The sequence below is a fragment of the Poecilia latipinna genome, unplaced genomic scaffold, assembly GCF_001443285.1.
Source record: "Poecilia latipinna isolate Pla-1442-1.1 unplaced genomic scaffold, P_latipinna-1.0 Scaffold1284, whole genome shotgun sequence".
NCBI classification, from domain to species: domain Eukaryota; kingdom Metazoa; phylum Chordata; class Actinopteri; order Cyprinodontiformes; family Poeciliidae; genus Poecilia; species Poecilia latipinna.
The window spans coordinates 5,230-31,755 of record NW_015113900.1 but is presented as its reverse complement, the minus strand read 5'-3'; the positions used below and the strand labels follow the sequence as shown (position 1 = coordinate 31,755).

Genomic DNA, 26,526 nt, shown 5'->3' with positions numbered 1-26,526 from the left:
AATGTTTAAAAATACCAGTGGAGACGCACAAAATCATATCAGCATTTAAAGCATTTGCTCATTGCTTATAAAGGCATCAACTGATTATAGAAAAGGGTATAAATATTTTTGGTATCGCTTTGGTATAAATGTCAACAAAACAGAGAACTGAATATCTTCAAATATGACACGATTTGATGCCTGTGGTTTTCCACTAAGAAACAAACTTCTTGCTTGATGTTTAAATCTAGAGCTGCCTGGAATAGAAACAATTTTTGGGTTTAATTGTATTCCCTAAGTGTGTGTTGACTGTAAGTGTTTAAATTTCTGCAATGAGTTCTTCTCTTGAACATTTCAGTCATTAGGTACTTCGGAGGAAACCCTCCAATAATTCTGGATCGTCCCCGCCGTTGGGGTGATGCTGTCTGAAACGGCCGAGGCGCGACAAGAGAGCCTCATGATGTGTTGGTGTGTGTGAACAACACGTGTGATGTGAGAGAGCTGAAGTTCCTCCTCGCTGAGTGAGCAGGGGCACACACGAACAGCCACACACACACACACGCGCACACACACACACACACACACACACACACACACACACGCACACACATTTGGGAACCGCTATTTCTATCTGAGAATATTCTGTGTCATACAAGCTGCATCGTGAGATGTTTGCTGTGTTGCCATGGCAACAGACGTTTTGGCGCTCACACATCATATCCGGTACTGGGTGATTGACATTTTGTTACTTGGTCTTCTACACACACGCTGCGTGTGACACCTTAACAAAATGGTCTCATGATTCACCTTTTCAATTCTCCCCATCAGACTTTTTTTTTTTTTTTCCAAAAATAGTTAAGGTATTTCAGAGGTAATTTTTGTGCTATTTAATAAATTTGTGTAATTAAAAACATACGGCACACTCACATGTATGCTTCATACATTGTCTTTTGAGCTTCAGCCTAATTAAAAGTAATTTATTTTTACTTGATAAAATATTCTTAACATTTATTCGAAACATATTTCAATCTATAATCCCTTTAGTGTATTTTAAAAGAAAATCAACAGTTCATAAGCTGATCTGACAAATTTTATATCTAAGACTGTAGAGTTGGCAACAAACTTCATAGAATAGTTGGTGAGGATGTTTCGGTGCTTTCACCTACCCAGAAACACCGCTGTAGTTTTCTGGCATAAATCAGGCCAAATTTATGCTGATGCTGACACTGAGTGTCAGTGTGTGCTCTGACTCACAGTCATTATCATTACACAACCATAAACACATATTTCTAATAGTATTATATTCGAGCTCAAGGGAACTCAAAAGTTTTTTGCATAAGTCGTGAGGTGGCAATTTTATCTTTCGTTTCTTTTCCCCCAAAAAATAAACACCAACATTTCTGCCTATTAATAACCCATAAACCTTTTTGCATTTTTTCGTGATACATTTACATACATGTATTTTATGAATATGCCACATGACAGGCCAACAAAAAGTAATGCACATTGATGAAATGAAAGAAAAAGTGATGCATGGTTTTCACATTTTTTGGAGAAATTAGTATCTAGAAACTGAAGTGCATTAGTATTCCTCCCATTCAATTCAATAATTTGAAGCACAACTTTTTACTGTTATTACAGAGGCAACCTTTCTGGGCAACGCCTCTATCTATATCTACTCCTTATTTGGAAAATAGCTCCAGCTCAGTCAGGCTGGACACAGAGTGTCTGTGAACTTCAGTTTTCAAATCTTGCAACAGATTATCAATAATATTAGGTTTAGGAAACATGAGTATGCCAAGTCATGCCACTGTAGCTCTGGCTGCATGTTTGAGGTTGTTGTCCTGCTGAAAGTTGGACCTCCTTTTCTGCTTTGTATTTAGATACATTTAGATACATCTTCCCAACGACTGACAAGCTTCCCTGCCTCTGTTGAAGGAAAAGCCTGATGTTGCTACCAACATGTTTCACAGTGGAAACAGTTTGTTCAGGGCATTAGTTTAATTCGTAACATGTATGCCCAAGTAAATTATTCCTCATCCGACCACAGGATCTTCTTCCACTGCAATGGCAAACAACAGAGGAACGTCTGACTTACTGTGTGCAATGCAACAATACTGCTACCATTCCAAAGAGGCCAGATTTGTGGAAAAGTTGTGGATCCTTTGCTCCTACCTGAGCAGTGGATCTCTGCAGCACCTCCAGAGTTACCATGGTTACTACTTAACTTGTCTCTGAATAAAGCCTTTTCTTGCCCTGCCTCTCATTTTGGGTGGACAGCCATGTTTGGTAGGATTTCAGTTGTGCAAAACGTTTTCTATTTTCAGATGATGGATTGACCAGTGTTTTGTGAGATGGTAAAATATTTGGATATTGTTTAATACCATCAGCAGGGGTGTTGTTGACAGAATATTTTCTGTCTTTGTTTGTTTTAAACAGGGATGGAAAAATCTGAAGGTTGTCCATCATTTTGACAGTTTATAATTCACATACTTGACCACTTGTTGCAGACGCGCAAAAATGTTCAACTTTATGCACAGGGTACATCGTGTGGAGGTAACTAAATAAATCAATAAAAATAAATGAATTCCCTTCTCTGATCTGAACCCAGAACTAAATACATCTCGCTATACGGGAGCTGACAACACGTTGAACAGAAGGTTTTAGACCTCATCTGCTGCAGAAAGAGTGCATACACACGTTCAGAAATTTAAATTGATCATTTAAATTGGAGAAATGTTCCAGGATTTAAAAACTCTGGCTTGTGATTCCAGTCTCCAGCAAAGCACAGATTTGGCTTCCAGATCAACAACAAAACCTTGAGACATTTGATTATGCACAAGCAGGTGCGCAATTCAGGTCCAAAGGCACCAAGAGGAAGTTGTAAGACTGTCCATTCAAATCACTGCAGGTGAATTGGTCATAATTTAAGTGTAGTCATTTAATTTCATTGTTTATATGTTATTGCATTATAATGTGTTTATGTTATTGGGGCCACAGTCAGTGTTTTTTTTTTTCACTATGGATAAAATGTTACATTTATTCATGTAATATTCATTGATGCGTGATAGCCCAATGTGGATGCACTGTTGAGCTTGTTGAATATTAATTAAAACAAAGCGCATTTGAATATATCATCCAACTGCATGAAAAAATCTAGCGCAACCTCTGCCTATCCCTAGTCATAAATTTACCCAGAACTGTAACTTGTCTGGTGTGTTCCTTGATCTTTTCACGACTGTCTAAAAAACATTGGAGGTTTTTGACAGACCAGCTGTATATACCGAGGTTAAATTACACACAGACTAACCCTATTTACTAATTATGGGACATTTACAGGCAGTTGGAAGAACTAGATTTTATGTAGGCATAGAAGATTAAAGGGGGCTGAATACAAATGCATCACACACACACATTAAAACTGCGTCACACACATTTTTACCAATTTTTACAGCATTAAAAAAACCATGCATTCCTTTCCTTCATCTCCACAATTGTGCACTAGATGGTCCATCACAAAATCCCATTAAAGTACGCCAGAGTAATATTAAAAAGAAGAATAGCAATTTATATTATATTATTATTCATATAGTATTAAAACTATTCAAACCTCAAAAAACACAAAGAAATATTAATTGTCCCCATTTCACATGCTGATAGAAAACACATAAATATAAGAATAATACCTGCACAATCTTGCAATCCAGAAACAGACCAAATGTGTAATTGGACACGCTACCACATGCACTCCGGACATGCACGCAGCAAAGCATGCACACACCCACACAAAGAGGTGCCATTCATTCATTCAGCGTCCCTACAGCTGCAAAAAAGGGATCAGTGGAAGAAGCGTAGACTCAAAACGACACCCCTTCTTTCCCTTGCCTGTCCACTTTTCTGTCACACCCGCGAATCCCTCCATAACGATTGGTGCAAAAGCAGCGAGGGCAAAAGGTTAGGTGAATCAGACAGACTGACACCGTATGTGCATAAGTAACAGACCTAATGATAAACCGATGACAAATAATCTTCTCACACTTACATTGTACACACTCTATAGTGCAGCGCATTCCTCCAGCAGCAGAGTTTGAGAAACACATTTTTCACACACCCACACAAAACACTAATACTTGCAGTACATGAGACACACACACCGACACACAATTCAGAATAAACCCACTTCCATTTAGCTGGCCATGGAGGCTGCTTACACCCTGTTTCACTTTACAGTTACTATTAAACAAACACAACATATGAGCAAACAGGAAAACTCTGCTGTGAGTAAGAACAGCTACAGGGGTCAGAGAGTCGACGACACGTATACACATTTTAAAGATAAGAAAAGAATTAATGAAACAAAACATGCATTGGAATTCTAGCTTTTGCCTTTTTATCCGGGCTGTTGTGTATTCAATAACAATCTCTTCCATGCTGGTTATGATCTAAACATGTTTTTTTTTTTTCCTTTTTCAGCAAAGGGGAAAAAAAAAAACACAATTTGTGGGAAAAGGCTTCAGCTGGCCTACATACAGTTCATCTTGCTCACACATTCGTTTTTATCTCTAAATGGTAATTTGTTGTCTAGAACTAATTCTCAACATTTTTCTACCTCAACTCTTCATTGAGAATAGTTTTTTTTTTAATCTTATTTAAAATCTCTATTAGTTCTAATACAAACCCCTGCTGTTATTCCTGTACAGTCCCTCGGAAATATGGTGAGGCACGACTGGTACCACTCAACCTCAAAATTACTGCTTCGTAATGACTGGAAATATAAGAGGAAGTCTCCACTATCTGCAAAGCTAATCCTTTATAATATAGAAGTTAATCCCAATAGAAAACAACAAAACAGCACAGCATGCATGTCAGCGCATACGTCCTCTTTTGCATTTTTCCAACCCTCACACACACACTCTGAGACACACTCAGAGGATTACAGAGAAATTATGTTTTGTTCCATAACCATTTGCAATTAAAAGCACACGGATAGTATTTCAATTATTACTTTGGTAAGTCAGATCAAATTCAAACAACAGTTTAATCTGTGTCTGGAAATTTTGCACTTTAGATTTAGCCGTAATTTCTAAAGTTATGAATAACACAGTATCAGTTTTCAGAAATTCTCAGATTGATCTTTTTTCACACTGTATTGCTGAATTGCAGGTGCTGGTTCCAGGAATCTCACTGATCATGTGGAAAGATCTAGTATTTGGTTACTTTTAACAGGAGAGTGGCATGACGATGACTGGGGGGTCGCCATATGGGACAACAGCATGCTGGCTGACAGGAACCTCCTTCGCTGGGCATCAGCACACTCAGGTCATTGCATGTTTATGTGAAGGTAACTCTCTACAGCTCTCTATTTGAAATTTTTATTAGCTGTGTTTTAAAAGGTTTCTTTTTCTTTTTTTTGGCTGAAACAGGTACAATAAATCAGATGAATAAATGTGGTTTCAAAATCTACACTGTTTTACTGGGGTTTGAAGTTCTTTTAATAAGATGCAAAAATCTCTCTGCCATCTCTGCCACACATTGCTGTGCACTGTCAGTAAGGTGGCTGAAACAAGGCGCTTATATCTTCCGCTCACTTACAACATAGACAGATTTGGTGGTGTGGAAATATTTTCAGTTACAAAAAACAGAGACACCTATGATGTAGATATTAAAGGAAGCATCACACTCTCATCAATGTCATTGTGGTTTAAAACTACGAATTGAAAGCTGCAGGTCTGTTAAACAGCTGACTACAGACGCTTCTCAGAGTAGATCGCCCAACCACTTATTCAGCTAATATAGGCTCGGTATATTTGTGATACTCTACAACAGTGAACGGCAAAAAATGCATAGCAATTTACACACTGACCTTAAAAAATAAATGACTTGAACTGTTGTTTTTGCTATTTTTTTTTTACCAATGTATTATAATCAAACTACATGTAGGAAATAACATTAAAATTATTACAATAATCTATATTGTTCTAGCATTCATAGTAAAAAAAATCTCTACAGTTTGAAATGAAAGGAGTTAGATCATTTTATGCATTTTAAATATTTGTGCTAACACCAGAATAGTGTGAACTGTTTTTCTTTTCTTTTTTTTGGATTAAGCTTGTCCTGTAGTGAAAATGTAATCTCAAATATGAATAAGAACAACACAGCATAATGTTACTGGGCTGGTATTTAATAATTAAAAATAAATATGATGCATAAGGAATCACCCTCTATTTTTGATATTTTATAAGGTAGAATTGTTTTGACAGAGCTTCAAAACAATTCCCAACCGTGTGTGTGTGTGTGTGTGTGTGTGTGCGCGTGTGTTTGTGTGTGTTGAGCATAAGAAAAAAAAAATAGAAAAGAAATTACACTTACTTGCTATGCTTTCTCAGTAAGCAAAAGGCATTTTGTCTATGCCTCTGGCTCAATTTGTGAAGATGTTTTTCTCTTTGGTACTTGTTCCTCAAAATAATCTGTATTAACCATAAAGCTATTAAGCCTCGCAAAAATGATAATTAAAATCATATTTTGGCCATTTTATTGAAAAATAAAAACCCAAGTACCAGGTACAGATACAAGGCCATTACACTAGGAATCTGTGGAAACTGAGATAGTAATGTGTGTGACTAATGGAAAAATGCAGCTATTATTATAAATATGGAATGTAAAAAAATTTTATATAATTAAAAATATATATGGGATATCTTTAATATTCTGCAGAATAATATACAATTCCTCAAAAATGTTCAAATGCATCCAATTAAAATTAGATAGTCGTATTTCAAGCAGTATTTTTACATGAGTGTTCTGTTTTTTGTAATCCTTTATATGAAAATTATTTGATATATTTTTCACCCCTTGTGCCTAAATTACTGCTGATATGCAGAAATCTCTGACTAAAATTATGCATTTTTAGAACTTTCTAATATATATATATATATATATATATATATATATATATATATATATATATATATATATATTTTTTTTTTTTTTAATTATTTTATGCTTTTGAATACTACTTACAGAAATTCCCAAGATGCACAAATATAATCTTGGAACAGCTGATTGCAAATTTTTTCCTCCTGCGAGACTGAAAAGTTCCTCTCCTTTATTTTTAACTCATTCACGTCACACGCATTTGTACACACACTCACCTGTGCCAGGACGTCCCATGATGATGTCCTTTCGAGGGGCAGGGTGCAGACTTTCCGCTGGTAGGATCAGAGGGAGAAGAGCTGTGGGAGAGGGGTGACAGGGAACCGGCTGCTGGACCTCTCCACCAAACCCGGTACACTTGTTGTCTTCTCGTTCTCCGGAGCTGTCCGTGCTACTTAGAGCTGAAGCTGTCACTGTTGTGCTTACGGCAACTGAGAGGGCTTGGAGGGGGGTGGCAGTGGGGTCAGTGGGAGGTAGAGAGGAAGGTGTCGGGGAAACAAGTACTAGAGTTTGGGCTGGGCTACGCAAGAAGACAGTACCATTGGACACTGTTGCTGCAGCAGCATTAATTGGGACAGGAACCTGGAGGCCTGTGACGGGTTGAGGAGTAAGGGGGGTTAAAGCAATGTCTTTGGGTGGGGTGTTATCTATAGCTGCCTCGCTTCTTCCTCCTCCTCTTTCCAAGGGAGACTCTGTGAACTTCACTAGTGGGACTTCAGGATTTCGAACAATGACAGGGGAATCCCGCAAAGTCTGCTGGGGTATAGGGACCACTCGCCGAGGCCCTCCGTCAGTGGAGAGGGGAGAGGGAGGGGTTGCGGACACCAGCAGAGGAGGAGGAGAGGCAGCAGCAGAGGATGGGGGCCTGCTGGAAGAAGGTGTGTTCAGTCCTTTAAACTGGGAGAGGGTGGGTGTATGTGTGCGGGAATGTGATGCTGGTGTTTGGGGCGAAAGCACCCTGAAAGAGTTGTTGAGGTCCCCCAGCTCCAGCTCTGTTTTGGGTGTATAATCGTGGTGGTGTGAGGGAAGAGGTGGAGGAGGGGGTGCATCTGATTTTCTCTTGCTGGGGCTCATGGGGACTGTAAACGTCAGGTTACTGTGGAAGGAGGGCTGTATGCCCGAAACATGTCTCTCCCTTTCACCTGCTCCTGTTAGGGTTGTTGGTTTACTGCCCCCTCCCCCTCCACCTCCTGTACCACTGGGCTGCCGGTGTCGCCGGTGTTGTAAGACCGGGGATGCAGTAATAGGGGAGAAGGTGGCCGGCCTGAAACCAAACAGTGGAGAGGGTGAGGGAGAGGGGGCAGGGGAGAAGGGAGACTGATTGGAGATAGGGGAGAAGGAGGGAGTGCCAGAGCGGGAGCTTCCTAACGACACAAGCATGTTGGCAGCCTCGCACTCTTCTAAATCAAACCTTGACGACAGTTCATGAGGGAGGAGGGAAGGAAGGACCAAGCGAGGTCTGGAGTCTCCTCTGCTGCTGGTCTCACTGCTCTCTCTTGAGGTCTCGTCCCACTCAAACTCACTGCTTGCCCTCCCCCGAAGGTCTGAAGGGGTCACTGTCCCTGAGCTGCTGCCTCCCCCTCCTTTTTCCCCCCCTGCTGCCTCCATCTCTTTGGTTTTCATGGACAAGTGTCTAGAGCAGTATCCTCGACGCTGAGACTCCTTCATACAGCCATCCCTAGAGCACAACCTCCTCCACTGCTTCCCATTGAACTTCTTACGGATGCCATTGGGAGTGCACACCACGTCGCCTTTTTTGTATTTCTGCTGAGCCAGCGAGAGAGGAGTCCTAGAACGGGAGGAGCCCGGAGAGGAGCCCACACCAGAAGTGGGAGTAGGGGTCTGGGTGGGAGTGGTCTTGGTTAGAGGTAGGTTTGGAGTGGTGTTGCTTATTTCAGGGGTGAGTAAAGCAGGGGATGGGGTTGGCAGAGGACTAGTTATTGTAGAGAGATGAGGTGGCCCTACACCCCTCACCAGTGAGAGGTGAGTGGATGTAGGAACATAACTACTCGGCTTGGAGACAATGTTTCTGTACTGGGAGGTTCCAGTGTTCGCTTTTGGACCAATGGAATGACCCATGTTAAAATGAGATACCTCGACATCTTCCTCTGGTGTGTTAGGCTGTTTCTGTCTTTCTCTGCCCAACAAGTTGTTTTCACATCCATGACTTGTGATGGCCACTACACTGGAGCTAACGGTGGAGGAACTGGCAGGTGAATGTACAGGTCCAGAGGTGTGCACTCCTGCAGCCCCCTCATGTGAAAATCCAGGGCCCAGCCGTGCTCCACCTCCCAACACCCCCATGCCGATACTTAACTGGCAGACTTCTCTCTCTACCTCCATCTCCTCCCGGCGCTCCCTCTCCTCCCTTTCCCTCTCAAGCTCTCTCTCCTTTGCTCTCCCACCGTCTAACTGGGAGACCTCCCATGGAGGGATGAGTAGTCTCAGGCTCTGTCGGGACACCCAGACAACCCGACCCGTTACTTTGCCTTTCTCTTTCTCCCCCACCAACTTTTCACCCACAGTTTCTCTGTCTTCGTTTAGGAGTACCTGGTAAGGAAACGAGACACCAGGGTGGGGGTCCACCTGAACAACAACCCCCTCTCTGTACAACAGAGGACTCCTTTCCTCCTCACCAAATGGGACACACACTCGAGTCCCAACAGCTACGGGGGAAATGCCAGGTGGGGGTGCATCTAAGATGAAGTCGACAGCACTCTCAGCCTCTATAGAGGGTGTAACCATAGTCCCACCACAAAAGGGGTATTTAACAAGGGTTTCTTCTCCTTGGAGCTGAACTTCAACAGTACCTCCACTTACCCTGCGCACCACCCCTGGTCTAAACATAGGAGATTGGAGGCAGGAATCTTTACCGTTGGCAGTCTTCATGTCACTCTCCATTTTTCTTTTTAGTTGGCGAGCCAGAACTCTCTGGTTTTTCATGCCTTTAGCCAGAGCTTCAGCTAGTCCCTCTGAAAGACTGACCTCTTTAGGGTGTGAGTTTAGGAAAGGAGCAAGGATGTGGATATTAGCATTTGGTCCTGTTGCCTCCATCACATCCAGGTCAGAAGAATGCTCACTAGCTGTATCGGTAGAGGAAGAGCGTGCCGAGTTAGGGGCACCCTCCAATTCATTTTCCCCAGTTAGTGAGTCTTTTTCCTTGGAATGTGACGTCCTGAGGGTTTTATCCTTCACTGAGACAAAATGGTTTGCTTCTGTAGCTTTACTGTCTACTGTTAACACTGATGGCTGATTACCTGAGCAATTATTACTTCTGCTGCTAATGCTATTTATATAAGTACTATGGCTTCCAGCACAACTGTTACTACTGCTAGTCATACTGGTAATACCACTTGTAGTGATACTGGAAGTACTGCTATTTATGATCACATTAGTGCCTTTATTAATGTTGTTAGGAATATTGTTACTATGCTTAAAAATATTATTGAGAGTATTCACACTTTCACTGTTTTTACTGTTGATACTGCCGTAGCTGTTAGATATGAGAGCAGGGCTGGAGATAGGAATATTATTTGTGACACTTGCATTGTTAGCAAAGTGCTCATACATGTATTTTTTCTTGGGTACGCGCGCTTTGAATGTGGCCGTCTTCCTACTGGAAACTGAGCCCAAACTAGGACTGTGATTGGTGGCTTGTGGGGGTGCAGCTATGCCGAGTGGAGCTGGGGCAGAGGTAGGCAATACTACAGAATCAGTGGGTGGGGAACTGTTTCCATTTGTCCCCACCGTTTTTTCCTTTTCAGTCTTTTCCTCTGGCTTCTTTCCATCACTTGTGTCCAACACCACAGGTTTCATTTGCTCGGTAGTCTCCTCCTTAGTGTTAGTATTGCTGTTTGTGATCGGTTCGTCATCTGAGTTGGCATCTGTGGGCGTCGGGGTGTATTTGCGTTTGGAAGGAGTGCTGGGTGTGTGCTGTGTGGTTCTGACAAGCGTCTCCTTCTTGACTCTTTTGGAGTCTTTCTCTTTTAAGGGATGAGAACCAACTCGTTTTTTTCCTCCTCTACCTCTTGTTAATGGTGGAGATCGTCTTCTATTTGTCTTCAACGGTCCCATCTTTTGCTCACTGTACACAAAGTGTTGCAGATTATATGAGGCTCCTCTTTTATATTTTAAGGCACTCCTTTAAATATTTTGCTCTCTTCTTCTTTTTTTCTGTGCTTTCCACCATGTAATCTGAAAAAGAGAAGGGCGATAAAGCAGACAGGAGGTTATTTATTGTCTTCACAATCAGAAACTGCTAAGGGAAAAAAAATTACACCATACATGGAAGTCAGCTACACTGCACTACTCACATTTGCTCAATATCTAGAGTATGCTTTCAGTGGGCATACCCTCCATGCCTGCCCTGATTCACCGTGAAGTGCAGGCATGCATGCATGTCGTTGTGTGCTTGCAAAACATTAAACCTGGATTCCAGTGTTACAAAAATGATCGCTAGAGGGAAAACAAAACTCTTCTTAAGCTTTTTCTTAAAAAAAAAAAAAAAAAAAAATCTAAATATTGTTCCAAAACATTTCTCCTGGCTCTAAAATAATTGTAAAATGTAAATAATTAAGATCTTGCAGCACGAGAGCTTGCAACATGAAAATCCCACAACATTTCTCTTCAAATAGAAGTCTACTTCATGAAGCAGTATGGCTTTTTACTGTTTTACTTTAAGAGATTATTATCATGTCTCCATATTGACTTGCTTGCCACCCTGTATGTATACTCAGTGCTTTCATTTTAAAGCAACAAACCAAGTACTTCATGACTTGCCCTCAACTAACAAAGACTTCTTGACAGGCTGGCTGACAATACTTGGTAACGACAGCGATGAAGAAGCAAAACATCTATATGGTGTGAAAGATGAATTACATATGATTTACAAATTATTTATATTTGGGTTGCAAGGTATTAGGATAATGTAGTTTTTGAAGTTGTTAGCGTATTTCATAATGACAACATGACCTATAATAAATAAATACCTAAGTAAACGGTAATTATGTCTTTCTGCTTTTGGTTCATGGTGAAAATAGACTTTGTATGGTGGAAAGTGTCTGAACCAACTGAAAGTAAAAAGCAGTTTCTTCTTTCCACCTTACCTGGTGCTGGGCAAAAAAACTATTTTGGTTATTAAGTGGGAAACAAAATATGTCAAAAATTGTAAAGGTAGGCTTTGAAAGGCAATAAGACAGATGACACATGAGGCTTAACAGGCTATGAGTGGGTTCACCAGATGGAGGAGAGACTGTAGTGTAGTGTGAACGACATTTATGCCATTTGCTGGTTGTACTTAAACATATTTGCATTTTTAAACAGTAATGCAAATAGGATTGAAACACTATGAAATTATTAGATGAGAATGTGCCATTATTAATCAATAAAGTCCTGTAAGTTTCAAGGAAGCTTAGGACTTATTTAATAAAACATTCTGAAAACTAAATCTCATTAGTTATAATCAATGTTTTGATACTTATTTGTTCTTTACGTTTGTACAGAAACAGATTCAAGCTTACAAACTAGAACCACTAATGAATATCAAAACTGTTCAATACAACAAAACTGAGATGTTTTTGTTCTTCTTATCACCCCGATCTAATCTCAAAAACAGTTTTATAGAAAAAAAGCTGAATTTGACGATGTCTGCCTATTTGTAGCTTCTTGAGGAATATTGTACTATAACTATTTAGAGAAACTAAATGCATTCAACAGTTAAAATTAGCTAATTATTGATATCCAAAAATGCTGATACATTTGCAATATATTGTGAGGCCCAGATTTGTACACACTGTCAGATTACTGACTGGATAATGATTAGTTGCTAACAACACAGAATTTGGCATCTGTTTTATAGCTTCCCATCACAATCAAACTGCAATTTTGCTGTTTTTAAAGAATCCTGTTTAGTTTAAAGTCTAAAACACCAAGACTGGCCAAATTTCCTCAGGATAATTCTTCATTAAACAGAGGTGCACTGTTAGGGATGCACTGATAAGAAGAGTTGAGCAGACTTGAATGTTAAAACAGTTTTTACCGATGATGGTTTGAAATTTTATTTAGATAAATATATGTATAAGTATCTTTTACGTGTCCTATAAGTGCCAAGGAGAAGCCCAAGATATTTAATTTCATGAGTGGAGCGTTACGGCTTTTGCTATTGCTTTGACATATATTTATTTAGATAAATATATGTATAATTTAGATATATTATACACACAATATATTTAAATGTATAACAAGTTTATTCTAATATATAAACTTTATTAGAAATTGCTTTGGGTTTATTTCAAATGTAATGGACACGGAGACAAAAAAGACAGAGACAAAGAGAAAAAAACGAAAGGAAGAGCGAGGGAGCAAAATGTTAAAAGGGAATGAGGAAGATTGAGAGAAAGAAGAATAAAGAGAATACAAGAAAACGCCCTAGAGGTCTGCAGGTCCTTTACAACACGGTTTGAAGTTTGTGAAAGCTGTAATCTAGATTTAAAAATAAACAAAGAAAAACGTTTGGATCCTTAACTTTCCCAAAAATATATTTAAAATCTTGTCTCATTCTCGTGAACTCGTTATCGTGCACTGCCTCCTTTCCCAAGCTGGATGTATCATTACAACTCTAGAAATATAACGTTTATATTGTAACAACAATGAAGAAATTTATTGTCAAGCATGACTGAGCCTCTTGTTGGTTTACAAAAAAAAGTAAGAGGTCACCAAAAACACTTTGTATCAAAAGCAATAAAGGAAAGAAAGAATAGAGGAGAGAAAGAAAAGGAGAAAGATATCGTTAGTCTTTTTTTTCATTTAAACACACACACACACACACACACACACACATTAAAGTCTCTATTATCGTTTCCATGATCCCTCCACTCGATTCCCTCCATCCACTTCAACATGTGACAGCAAAGCTTTCTCACGCTGCGCATTATGGACGTGATGCTATGCGATCAACTTGGGAGTGAACATTTGTTTTGACTTCCATCAGAGGAAAATAGCTGGCGGAGGCCTGGGTGAGGTCACAACTACAACACGAGTGGGAGAAAGAGAGGAATACACGGCTGTTTGGTTGTTTGATCAAACAGGCTGTTCCTGTGTAGTCAGTGGGAATTTCCACAGTCATTCTAGCACTCGTCGGCTCCCTCTCACTTCTTCTCGAGGTCTCAGTTTTTCATAGTCGCCTTTTGTCAGTGTCACACTGATACTCTCTCTTTTTCTCACACGCACATACACACACTCGTGTTTCACCAAAAAGACAATATAATTGGAATAATCTGCCTCGGTAAGATATGACCAAAATGAGAGAAATTAAAAGCCTGGCGCAGGATCAGGCACACTCACTGATGCAAGATTACAGGCTTAATACAATGACACACACACACACACACACACACACACACACACATTTACAGACATACACACTTACAGCAAGCTGCACAGACGTATGCATATGTGTTCCCCCTTCGGTTATGCTCAGCAACTCACCCACATGTGCAAATGCATGATTTCCGACAAATGCAGATATAAACACTTGCCCACTAATTCATACATTACACGTATTCACTTCCTGTCCTGACATTGAAAAAGTTTCTCTGTCTTTCAGACACACACACACACACACACACACACACACACACACGCACACACACAAGGTGACCTCAATGTTAACTGTTTAACAACAACAACATAAATGAGTAACACACTAGTTCATCTTCGTGCCGTACAAAAACTCATCTCTCCCTGGACAAAAATGACTAATCAAAACCAAGAGTCGTTCACGCAATCATGACTGTATCACAGCATAAACAGTCTATAAGTTAGGCTCGCAACACAAGCAGGGACGCTGTCATTTATTAATCCCTGCATCAGTCCCTGTGAATGGGCTTTTACACAAATTTTAAAACAATCAATCCAATAAAGATCAAAATTGGACAAATTTATCTCTAAGCTCATCTATAAGTGTTAAATAAATGCATTATTTGTTCTAGGAGTGGATCAAATTGAATTGATGCCACATTTTTTTTTAACTAAAACAATCAGACACAGATTAGGAAATTATGATTCGATGAATTAAATGAAGATAATCTTGTCATTTCTTCGTTTTCTCCTGGACTCAAACCTTGCAGCACTAGTTTTCTCTTTTATGTGTCATGGTTCTTAAAAAAATCAAAATTGGTCAAAACTGGCACTGGTCTGACTTTAAAGAAAACCAGGAAAATGCCTCGGCCGAGATAAGAATGATCGGTGCCTCTCTAGTTTCTCATACTGACCTTTTCAGTGACGTTTCAAAGAGAAGTGAAGCTTTAAAAACACAACCTGAAACATATCTCTCCATAATAAATAGTAACTACAAACCTACTCTAAAAGTGCATGACAGAACTGGATTTAATTTAAGATAAATATGTTGGCTTAAGTCTCACTGATTTGTAGCGCATTCAGATTTTATAAAAACATCCAGTAAATGAGTGTAGTGGATAAACAAAGTAGCAGAACATGAAATGTATTACATTCTATACTTCAAACCTAAATTATTTCCAACAAAAAGGCGCATGTTTAATCTCTGATTCTGTATGTAGATGTGTATTTATGAATTGGGTTAAATTGTTAATCCCTGAAAATCATGAAAAAGAAAAAAAAAAAAAAAAGAGAGAGAGAAAACTCTGACTGAAGGAACGTACCTCCCACCAGTACCAGACCAAGTACCCCTTCATTAGAGGAGATGACGGGGCCTGGACTGGGAATGCTGGGTCTGTAAAGGAACTTTTGAAAAATGGGAAAAGAGGAAGGAGTCAGAGCCACATGTCTGACTGTTTGGCTAAATGACTGGCGAGGATCTGATCTTAGCACAGAAAAATGTGTTTGGTTATGCTCATGGCCATCCCAAAAGGCTCGAGACTCTGGCTGATAAGCCAGTGAGGCATATGTGTGTGTGTGTGTGTGTTCTCATTTCATTTCCAGAGTAGTTGTAACCAAAGTAAAATGTATATCATTTTGATTGTGAATTACCCTTTTGCTATTTTGTCATTTTCCATGTAGAAAGTTGAATGTGTTTTTGCTTTCCCCGACTACAGTGACAGGAAAAACTACACTGACTGCATGTGGTATCTGCTATTTCCATGCTTAAGAGAAGCAGCGAATTTAAATACCGCATGTGACCTAACCCTTAACTTAAAAATCAAAAAGCATCAATCCATGATAACCACTTCTTGAATAAAATGTTATGATACAAACAAGCAAGTCTGAATCAGAATTTCTCTGTGGCGGGAGCTGCTGAAGTGCATAAAATGTCAGTCAAAATTTTGGAAGAAAAAGTAAAAATGCTGAAAATACAATTTTGTTCTCCTCTGGGCTGAATTTGGATGAAGGAGAAAAAGGAATTTAGAGGTGATCTGGACAAGTCCTGACACTGTCCAGCCAACATTAGAGGCAGCCACCAGTAAACTTGCTGCTGCTCTGGTCTAAAGCAAACCGTAAATCTTACATCGACATATAATCGCAATCTCCATGGCAATAAACTGGACTCCCCCTTTAAACGACAAAAATCGTCTGTTTTACCCAATAAACACAGAGGATAAAGGGACCCTCCTTGTAATGTAGCCCCAGTCGGCAGCAAAACCAAACTTTACACACACACTAAATGCCCTCTCTGGAATTTACAGCGCAGTCATGCATACTGTTAAACTCTCCCTTAGACCTATACATTATCACACACTTACTTTACCATGTAAACAATCTCCTATATGTACATAACTCCATTTTCACTGTATAAATTTTGCATATCCGCAATTAATGCACACAAGTTTTCTGATGAGCTTAAAATCTAGAATTTCACTGAGTTTTTCAGTTCGGATGCAGGTGCATGTAAAGCACCAGGCACGTACACTCACGCCGCTCGGTCATTTATAAAGAGTTCTCATCTCTGTGTTGCCACGAGAAAATTAAGTTGTGGAGTATTTATTACTTAACTATGAGACTCTAATAAACAGATGACAGTTTATTAAGTTTGTCAAAGAGGAGGCAGCATGTGTCCCGCTGCATGATGGCACAGGTTGTGTGTATGAAATAAAAGAAGGTGTGGGGGGCAGTCAAGCGGCTTGTTGTACAAAAGGTATCAGCCGGGTTTGGACCGTGTCTGCCTCGTGCAATGCTGCATTGGCAGCTCATGTCAAAGAGAATGTATGCATGTAGGCACCATGCAGCTCATCCTTCCCTCCTGAAACATTTTATGGGTGTCTGTCTGGGCACAGGGCTGCAGTGACAGAGGAGGCAGAACTTAAAGAGGAGGAAAGAAGGACGACCGTGATGGTGAAGCCTGTCGTGGTCCTCGTACTCTTCGGTACAGCAGGGCGGCTATGCCCTTAACTGGGTCACCGGGGAACACACACTCACACGTGAAACGGGGAAAAAGAGCAGACAACATGCTCTCTTCAACAAACACTCACGATTTTGTTTATAAGCTCATGCGTGAGACGGAGGTGATTGCACAGACAACATGATTTGAATAGAAGAATATGGAGTTATGGAATTTTAGGGTGAGCTGTGTGTGTTTGTGTCTGTATGTGTGAATCCAAGCGAAAGGGGCCGCTTGTTACAGAAAGAGAATATTGTGCCGTACCAGAAATGCTGGTAATTGTTTAGTAGATCGGTGCAGATATTCAATAACATTATTATGAATAAAACAAAGAGATGCACCGATCGGGCTTTTCCCTGCAGATACCGATGTCTGTTTTTCTATCAGGTTCGACACTATTCCCCCCCCCCCTGCCTTGTAAGGTCTATAACACACAAAAGAAAAAGAAATGTGGTGGTTTTGAACCGAACAAAATTGAGGGAATGAAAGAAAAAAAAAACATTCAATTTATGTAAAAAAAAAAAACACATGTAAAGTAATTGATGCAGCTATACATTGAAAATAAAGGGAGTTCATTTATGAACAGGAAAAATAATTACATATTTCAGTATTCTGATCAGGAAAAATTGGACGATTCCGATCTCTGGCCTATTGATCGGTGCATCTTTAATAAAATATAAGCACTAAGAAGGTCTGACATTTGTACACATTGTGGCCAGGATTGATCGTGGGTTTTTGTAGCATAGATCAGAGGTGACTCTTCCTGTTTGGAACCAAATGGCAGAAATGCCAATGTCACATCAATGCCCAGCTGCTCAACAACATCAGGACCACACAGGAGCATTAATGAGGATAATGGGGAATGCATGCCACAGTGGGAACATGCAGGAAAGATGAAATCAAAATGTCCAAAACAAGCATCTAATTAATGACTTGAGATAAATGCTGCAAAACTGCTAGAAATGTGCAGATGTCATGGGATGCCTCGAATATGATTGCGGGATAGCAGAGCAGGAAAGTAGAGTGACGACGAGAGGAGGGAAAAGCCGAGAAAACACTGAAAGCATCCCCGGCTTCTCTGTGAGTACTACGAGAGGCGCTCTACAATGTCAAAGGAGTATATTATGACTCGAGGCGGTCAAGCGCTTTGCTGTGCAGGATGGTGAAAAAAAAACACACACACACAAACCAACCGGTTTGAAAGTAACGCTTAATTATCTTAACCCCAATTATTCTCATGCAGCGTTGTTTTGTATGCAAGAAACGCACTATAACGGAAAAGTGTGCACGAAAGCACAACCGAGAATAGATTTCTTGCAAGGAACCGAGGATATATAAAACTTAGGTGAACGCAGAAATCTTTTCGTTATCGCTCTAGTAAGCAGCCGTGGCATTAGTAGTATAGTGGTGGTTGTAGTAGTCGTAGTAGGGCTACGAGACGGTGGTACAAGATAACCACAAAATGACGTTTTCCACCAATGCATTTTTATATTATCCCTTGTTGATTTCCTTTAAAATATCCCGAATTAGATCGCTTTTCGTGTTAGTAAACATTTAGACTGCAACGCTGCAAATAGGTCGCTTGTTTTTACTACGCTACGCGCCGCGGCTCCGCGCAAAACTCAAAAACAAAGGTCAAGAAAAAGTACTCTACAATTAACAAGCGACGTTATTGCCAACTGCATTAATGCGGGATCTTTCTGTAGGAGGATGGGGAAACATTTCAGAAAGTTTTTAGGCTGTTACGCTCCCACCCCTCCCCTGTCTTCGGGTTTTTTCCCCTCGGCTCGGAAGCCTTGTCACTCCGTTTCTTTGGACGGTTATGGAACATTCGACGACCGTTGGCGCTTCTACATTCTAGTCTCGTGCTAACTCCTGCAAATAAAAATGAACGTCAGTTTAGCTTCACTAACCTTTTTCTAACTTAGTTCCAACTCACCTCAAACAGCGTTTTTCCTCATTCCACAGAAAGATTTACGGTCCTATTTTCCCGATGGGGAGACGAGTGCAACTCCCAGTGACATCCCTCTGCTGTCGGCTTTGAATACTTCGCACTTTACTTTTCCTGCACAAAACATGTCTCTTCCCCTCCGCAGAAACTCAAACAAGGATACAAAAAAACTATCGCTCTCCTTTTCCACTACAGTCACAAAATGGTGAATGAACCACTAACAGCTGGGGAACCGACCAATGACAGTCCGCTGACAGTTACAGTAGCCAAACAGCGCGGGCGCTGCGGTGCAGAGGGCGTAGCGGACTGTCAAAGTCTAGCGGACGGACAGAGAGGTCCAGCCAATGGCGGCGGGGATGCTGAGCGAAACCGGTGTCCTGTCCCAAACTTTACAGTATCCAATAAGAGCTTTGGGAACCATAGGAACAGCATGAGGGAGGGCCGAGAGGAGGGAGTATGAGACTGCCAGCCAATAAAAAGGCACAAATGTCCCCTCCGTCTCCTCCTCTTTTCTTGAGGAGTATGTTTACCATAATTGACAGCAGAAGTACTATCCCTGAGTAGAGCGTGATAACGCATCAACCGCTACAAGTTGATACAGGAAGGATCCAAACAGCCCTATGCGGTCATTGTCACATCTAACTGTTGCTACGTGCGTTTTTATTACTGTGTCCGCTTATACTTTTAGCAAGACGAATTAAAACAGACGAAAAAGGAAAATGAGCTAAAGTTTACGTCCAAAAGTTATTTTCTGAGCTAATTCTCACTTTGTGTGGTGCAGCCGATCATCAACTACATCCCCCCTTCCTTTTCTCTCAGCAACAGACGCTCACTTTCACTGCTCTCAGCCAATCACGGCGCAGAATCTGGCTCGCTCTGACGTAGGTGGTTTCCAAGCCACGCCCACTCTATTGTAAGTGAACGGGAGCTGTCCTGGCTAACGTCAGTTCCTCGGCAGGCGATTGGAAGGACGAGGAACGTCTCGGGGCCAATGGTCGCGCGTTGCGATGATGTCATCACGAGTGTTGCCACCAGCTGGACTTACGGGGCGTGGCCTGTAGTAAACTCCGCTAACATTGTGTGTTTGTAACTTGCAGATAGTGAATATGAATTTGTATAATGAAAATGATCCCGAGCTTATGTTTTATATGGTGACAAGTGTCAGATGGGCATTCTGCACGTGGCATTACTTGGATATGCAACATATGTTGGTGACCTTCAGTTTCTGCATAAACAACGTAAAATGACGCTACCTTGCAGAAGATAGGTCCATAATTGCAAACATTACATAACCGCTGGCAAGTGTGTGTAGTAGAATATCAGACTCATGCTGAGGCAGACCATCAGATCTGGAGTGAACAGTGCCCCCTGCTGGTATACAGGACTGTAATGTTGAAAATAGGAAACTCAGACTTGAAAACACAAGGAAGCCCCTGATTGGATAGTGGTGCTGTATGTTTTGTAAGTGTATGGCAACCTCTCCCCACTGTGCTTTCCTACATTTGTGTGCGTGTGTGTGTTTGTGTGTGTGTGTGTGTCTGCTGAAAATCTGTGAGACAGAAGAGATGGAAATTCATTAAACGTGGATTTAGAGTGACATCTAGCGGTGATGGGTACGCATCGCAACTGACGACAAATCTGTTAACCTACTTGAACACTCAAATAAAAATAGTGAAGTTTAAATCACAGTTATGTTCTAAAACAATATCCAAAACTTTAAGCATCGCAGTGAGTAATAGAAAGACAAAAACTTTTGAAGAAAGCCAAAATAAAACCAATTTAAAGTGTGCCACAAGCCAGGTAGGAATGTGGAAGAAGGTGATATCAAACTTTGTGGTCACACTATAAATTACCTTAAAACATGGTGGTGGCAGCATCATGATGTGGGTATGCTTTCACAGGGAAAGGGACAAAGAAGCTGATCAGAATTGATTCAAAGATAAATTTCAGCAAGACAGTCTTAACGATAACCAGATCAACAAAGGAATGATTTAGATCAAATAATGACTCTATCAAAGTATAGAACATTAAATTAGTTTCCACAGACAATCTCCATCTAATCAGAAGCAAATTTAGTCTCTAGATGTACAAACCTGGAAGGGACATACCACAAAAAACTTGCAGTTGTTACTGCAATGAAAACCGCTGGAAGAATAATTGACCTGTGAGGCCAGATAGCAGGCTGTGCTTTTCAGATTTTATTACTTAATTATTTGCAGCAGATTGTATTTAATGTGGGGAAAATTAAAAGAGGGCTAAATACTTTAAATGTGAATCAATCACTTTTCAGAGTTTTGTTTGCATAAAATTGATAATTTCATCTCCATTGTTGTGAAAAACCATTCATATTGTAGCTTTACTAGCCATTATAAGATATACATAACTACAGACTCCACATTTCACTCCATCATTTGAAGTTGCTCCTAAAAAAAACATATAAAAGCTTGTTCTTTATACTTAAATCAGTAAAGCATTTGGACCTTAAGGGCAAAACGTTGAGAACGTGTCAGCTTACAAATATGTGGGCACATGGATTGATGACAAATCACAAATGGCCTTTGTCACCTCATGTAGAACATCTGCTGAAAAAGCTCACAGCTGTACATGGCTTCTCGTATCGACACAAATCCTGCATGAAGCTGGAGATCAGGGAAAAGCTCGTGTAAACAACTTTCCCGAATGTGTTGTACTATGGAGACAATATCCACATGAATGCAGCTTCAACACTTTGTTGTCTGGATACAATATTTCACAGCGCTTTGCATTTCATCACATACTCTGCCTTCAGGAATTAGCACTGTGAACGTTATGCCTTATCATGGTATTCAGTGACACAAAGGAGGCAACAACAACTGGTTCAAATTCATTTTTGAAGCTGCCTTGGATAAGCAGCCTTTACATTTGCTTCGCCTCGTGTCTCCAGTCAGAAGTTGACACAACATCACATCTGCTTCTTTTCACCGTAGCTAAAATCTACTCAGAAGATTTATTTTACGTCGCACCTTGGCGCTGGAATAATTTGCAGAAGTCGCTAAAACGCCAACAGTTTATTCAGACGAATGAATTTAAAACTCTTCTGTTTAACTCAAGAGCGTAAATGCTATTCTTAAATCATTTTAGATTATTTTATGAAGTCTTAATACCACAATCTATTTTTGTCCGTTTTTATTTTGGAAGTACTCAAGGAAATTTTGCAACGTTTTAATTGTCTGTACCTATTATTTAATATCCTGTTCGCTGGTGTGACTCCTGGCCAGGTCTGTCCTGAAAAAGAGATTATTTTATCTCAAGAAACTTCCAGGTAAAATAATGATTAAATAAAAAATAATTTCTGAATAGCTTTGCTTTTTTGGCAAACTCACATATTCTAGATCATCCAGCTAATTTAGACCTCAGATCATTTAAGTATATTTGCACCATGGCAACCTCCTTTCCGTTTCTTTATTTTGCAAAAAATACATAAATAAATATATTGGCTGTACTTACATGTTTCTTTCATCTTTTATTTTCTTTCCTCTAAAATTTCTGTACTTAAAACTTATCATTGCTGCAAGGCAAAAGTGCTTCCAACTGCGCCACCGTGCAGCCATACATGAATTATTGATTCTTAAATTCTGACAATATGCGGTAAGTTTAAATGTCTAAAAACCAACATACCAAGCCTGAATCTAAAGAAATTCAAATCAGATGAGGAATAAACTCAGTTTATAATAAAGCTGGAAAGAAGAGTGGGCAAAAAAAAAAAAAAAAAAAAGGGTTGGGGAAACATCTGGTTATTAGTTTTTGTTGCTACTTTTTCTTTAATTAAAATTTATTTGATTAGAAGCATTTAAGTATGACAAACTTAACATCAAGCCACTGAAGGAATCTGTAACGATGAATATTTTTTGCTGCGTGACCTCGTTTGCCTTCCCCTCCACATAATATCCGAGTGAAGTTCTTTCAGGTTCACGGCTGTAAATGTGACAAAATGTTGAAAACTTTTGCACTGAGTTTGCATTCACTCCTCCTCACACCTGCCCACGTGTTTTCTTTGATGACGCCCTTGGAAATGGAGCTGAAGGTTTTTCCATGAGCCTTCAACCAAAACATGCAGCTTAATTTTTTTTTTGCTCATTTCATATTTCAGGAATCCAGACGTTTAGATAACATTCATACAGGCTATGCTGTTTGTATCTTTTTTTTTCCAGATAGTATGATGTTTGCTTCAAGAATGTATTGATGTCTAGCTGAATCTATTTTTCCCCTGAAGAAAATCAACATTTTTAACACTCAAAGGAGCATCGATCTGCTCTTGTGAAAAGTTGAAAGAGGTCTTCTTTCTTTGTTCATCAAACATTGCCTTCATTTTTTCTTTCTTCTTCTCCAAACATATGCTGCCTCAGTTCAGCTCTATTTTAAAGAAATTATATCAAGAATTTTCTTTTTATAAGCATTTGTTTTGCTCATGTGTCTGTCTGGCATCTAAAGCTGTGAATTGATGCAGTTACTTTGCAGTCAGACCGGACTTTGATCGTCCTTTTCATCAGTACTAAAAGTAGTTTTCTCACAAAGTTTGTACAGTTTGAGTCCAATCTTTTCCTGTCAGCTGTCAGAGACAGCAGGTTACAAATGCCTGGAGAAGCCTTTGTGTCAAGGTTGGAAAACCACAATGAATCTTTTAAATGAGCCACAGCTGATAACTGTCCATGGTAGAAGAAATAAAACTTCCCTAACAAGTCGGTAAATACTTTGGCTCAAAGCTGTTGAGCAGGCTTGAACTTTCCCATTATTATGCTGGTTTTCTTTCTTTCTTTTTTTTTTTTTTTAAAAAAAAGAAAAATAAATTTTTCATTTGTAGCATTTATTTATTTCCCAACCTAACGTCATAACAGCCATAACATGACAATGATGTTAACGCGTCAAATAGCCTTAGATGCTAAACAGATCAAAAAGCCTCATGATGGGTGAAATGTTGATCTAGACGCAGTGAAATGCAAAAGTGTACAACTGGGAAGATGAGAGAAAAATGATGCATGGCTTAAATCTTTGTTTTATTAATAAAACTCTGAAAAGTGCAGCATGGATATGTATTGGGCTCCCCTGAGTCAATATTTTATGGAACCAATTCCTATTTGAAACAAACTTTATAAAAACCTGAGATTATTGGTTCCTTCAAATCATGACTCAAAAGTAGTTTCTTTTGTGACTTTAATATCTGTATTTTAACATTTTTCTCTTATGGGCAATGATTTATGCTCACTCTTAGTTTATTTCTGTCTTTCCTGTAACTTCCTACAAATCACTTTGAATTGCTTTGGATAAAAATCTTTTCTTTTTTCTTGTTTTTGCCTTGACCTAATAGCAGAATGCAGATAAATCTGCTGATTTGATTGATAAAATAATATTTAAAACATTACTGTAATTTCTAGAGCCTAGAGGGCCACATAAAATTGTCTGGCGGACCAGATTTGGCCTGTGGGCCTTGAGTTTGACACATCTGTGAAGGGAGGGAAAGATTAGGGTGATGAGAAAGAGGACTTCCACCCTCAAAGACTCTGAGCTCATCACTGAAGCCAAACGGTCAGAGATTTCATTTTGGTGTTTCTAACAATCAATAAGGACTTTTAACTGAGAAACTGTGTGAATAATTATGGAATGTTTTTTTTCTCCCTCCATATTGTAAATAAATTCATCTCTCCCACATGCCAGTGCCATTTTCAATCAGAAACCAACTTCTTGGATGAAAGCTATCAGGGGAATATTTTTTTTTTCCAATTAACTGTATTTCCATTTAGCTGATTTTACTTATTTTCTTCCTATTTTTGATGATGACTAACATGTCTCTGCTTTATTTTATTTTAATGATTTCTTTTCTGACCCCTGTGCCTCGTTAGCACCCGCCCCTCCTGCTATGTTCTCCCTCCTCCACAGGGCGAATGACCCCTGACCTCCACCCTTCACCCCCCCGCCCTGTGCAGTCGCCGTCAGGCCGTCACTCGACCCTCGGAGACGCTGGACTCCTGCTGCGCCCTGCTGTCAGGCCAGCATCAGGTAGCAGGAAACACACACAGGCCAGATTTTGACTTTGAACATAAAACCTGACCTTTTCATAGTGCAGACACTAAGTTCATACAGCAGGTCTTGGTGCCAAATTATGGTTTATTTATTTATTTTTTGCTAAAATCCCATTTTTTTTTGTTCACGCAATTGAACCCAACAGTGAATGGATTATGTAACCAAAGCGACTCTCTTGCGCAGAAGAAGAACTTTGACTTCACACGTATTTATGGAACTGATGCAGTTTGTGTGCAGATGACCACACAAAAGGAAAGAAAAATCGGATTTTAGAAAAAATCGGAACTGAGCACCAAGACCTGATGTGCGGACGTAGCCATGACCTCTGACCCCTTCACCCAATCATGTACGCCACCCGTCTTTATAAAGAAGAGTAAGAAAATCTAAAAATAAGAGGAAAAAATAAAACAGAGGCTGAAAGGCTTTCGAAGCAGGAGCACGGAAGTCAGTTCAAATAAAACGATAAAAAGCAACAATAAAACTCAGATTGTGAGGGTTCAGGGAGGATTTACTGTACACCGCCGCAGAGTCATGCACCCTGCCTGACCTGAAAGCTCCTCTTCAAGGACCCCTGGAGCAACGGATTCTTGCTACCAGCAGGAGCTGAGCCCTTAGGTGCAGGTTTGGGGCCTTGACTTTAGATATTCAGCAAAGGCACAGCAGCAGGACGGGGCCTTGTTTCCACAGATGCAGTTAGATGTCAACAGAGGCTTTTGTGTGCTGACATGTACTCCGAATCTGCCGATTACATTTGCGACTATTTCTAATGAAGGACATTTGATTTGATCTTCTTTTAAGCCTCCGCATGTTGAGTTTCCATAATAATTCTTACGTGTCTGTGAGTCCTTGCAGAGCATTTTGTGCTGTGAGCGCTTAAAGGGGTGGAGGGGCTCTTTGTGTATCAAAGAGCCCCTCAGCAGAGGACAAGTTTTCCTCTGTAGCGTACAGGAGCAGTCTTAACATCTGATAAGTGCTGCCTGCACTCTCACTCCGCCAGGGTTGAGGATTTGCAGGAGATCCAGGCGGTGCAAGGCTGGATCAGACCCAGAGATAAACAACAGCTTGGGAAAACGGGACGCTGTCACAAAGGAAATGTTTAAGGAAGACACTCTTGAATGGATTTATTCAGACATCTGAGCCACCTCTGCACGCCGAGGCCGTGATGGACGGCAGACCGAGGTGATGTTATGACCTCACCGGGCTGGCGCAGGGGGTCGACATCCAGGAGAACAGTAGGCCCTTGTGCTCACTGCGT

At 40.2% G+C, this 26,526-nt stretch overlaps 1 protein-coding gene across 2 annotated transcripts in view; it reads right to left on the bottom strand.

Annotated features, from left to right (window-relative positions):
* Nucleotides 1–19,439, bottom strand: part of cicb (capicua transcriptional repressor b) — a 43,365-nt gene extending 23,926 nt beyond the window's left edge. Inside the window, exons 1-2 of one of the 2 annotated variants that reach the window (XM_015054881.1) lie at nt 19,203–19,439; nt 7,131–11,106 (exon numbers count right to left, since the gene is read on the bottom strand). In XM_015054881.1, coding sequence (XP_014910367.1) covers nt 7,131–10,986 — 3,856 coding nt within the window. In that variant the 5' untranslated portion in view covers nt 10,987–11,106; nt 19,203–19,439. The remainder of the gene's footprint in view (nt 1–7,130; nt 11,107–19,202) is intronic. The other variant, XM_015054882.1, reaches the window with a different exon arrangement.
* Nucleotides 19,440–26,526: the final 7,087 nt, after the last annotated feature.